Consider the following 609-nt stretch of genomic DNA (forward strand, 5'->3'; position numbering starts at 1 on the left):
ACGTGGATCAGCAGCTCAGACAACAGAGAGCGCTTCAGCAACTTGGTATGATGCAACCACACGCTTGGAGACCACAAAGGGGGCTACCCGAGAGCTCCGTTTCAATCCTGCGTGCTTGGTTGTTTGAGCACTTTCTTCATCCGTGAGTCCAAAAATGTTATTTAGTACTTCATAGCTTTTTCCTTACCATTCTTATTTTGTTAGACATGTTCGTGCTAATCTAAAATGGTTCTTCTTTTTCAGCTACCCAAAAGATTCTGATAAAGCGATGCTAGCTAGGCAAACTGGCCTAACAAGAGGCCAGGTATGCATATTTCATTATTTAAGTATTAGCATATCCAGGCAAACTGTGCCAATCTTAAATTTTCCTTGAAAAAAAGATGCTAATTGCATGCATTCATGTACCATAATGATTGACGTCTTGAGTACTTGCTATGCTTTTCCGGTTTTCTTGATGTCATAATGTTTCCATAAGCTCAGGTCTCAAACTGGTTCATCAATGCCCGAGTGCAACTATGGAAGCCCATGGTTGAAGAAATATACAAAGAAGAGTTTGCTGATGCTGAATTCGAATCTAATTCTTCATCTGAAATTGCACCAAAAGCAACA

General features: G+C 40.2%; 1 protein-coding gene across 1 annotated transcript in view; it reads left to right on the forward strand.

Moving 5' to 3' along the window:
• The first annotated feature begins 6 nt into the window (after positions 1 to 6).
• The window catches only part of LOC116028909 (BEL1-like homeodomain protein 7), a 5383-nt gene continuing 4780 nt past the window's right edge, over positions 7 to 609 (forward strand). Inside the window, exons 1-3 of the mRNA XM_031270763.1 lie at positions 7 to 142; positions 244 to 304; positions 481 to 603. Coding sequence (XP_031126623.1) covers positions 48 to 142; positions 244 to 304; positions 481 to 603 — 279 coding nt within the window. The 5' untranslated portion in view covers positions 7 to 47. The remainder of the gene's footprint in view (positions 143 to 243; positions 305 to 480; positions 604 to 609) is intronic.

This window comes from Ipomoea triloba, chromosome 9 (assembly GCF_003576645.1).
Source record: "Ipomoea triloba cultivar NCNSP0323 chromosome 9, ASM357664v1".
Classification (NCBI taxonomy): domain Eukaryota; kingdom Viridiplantae; phylum Streptophyta; class Magnoliopsida; order Solanales; family Convolvulaceae; genus Ipomoea; species Ipomoea triloba.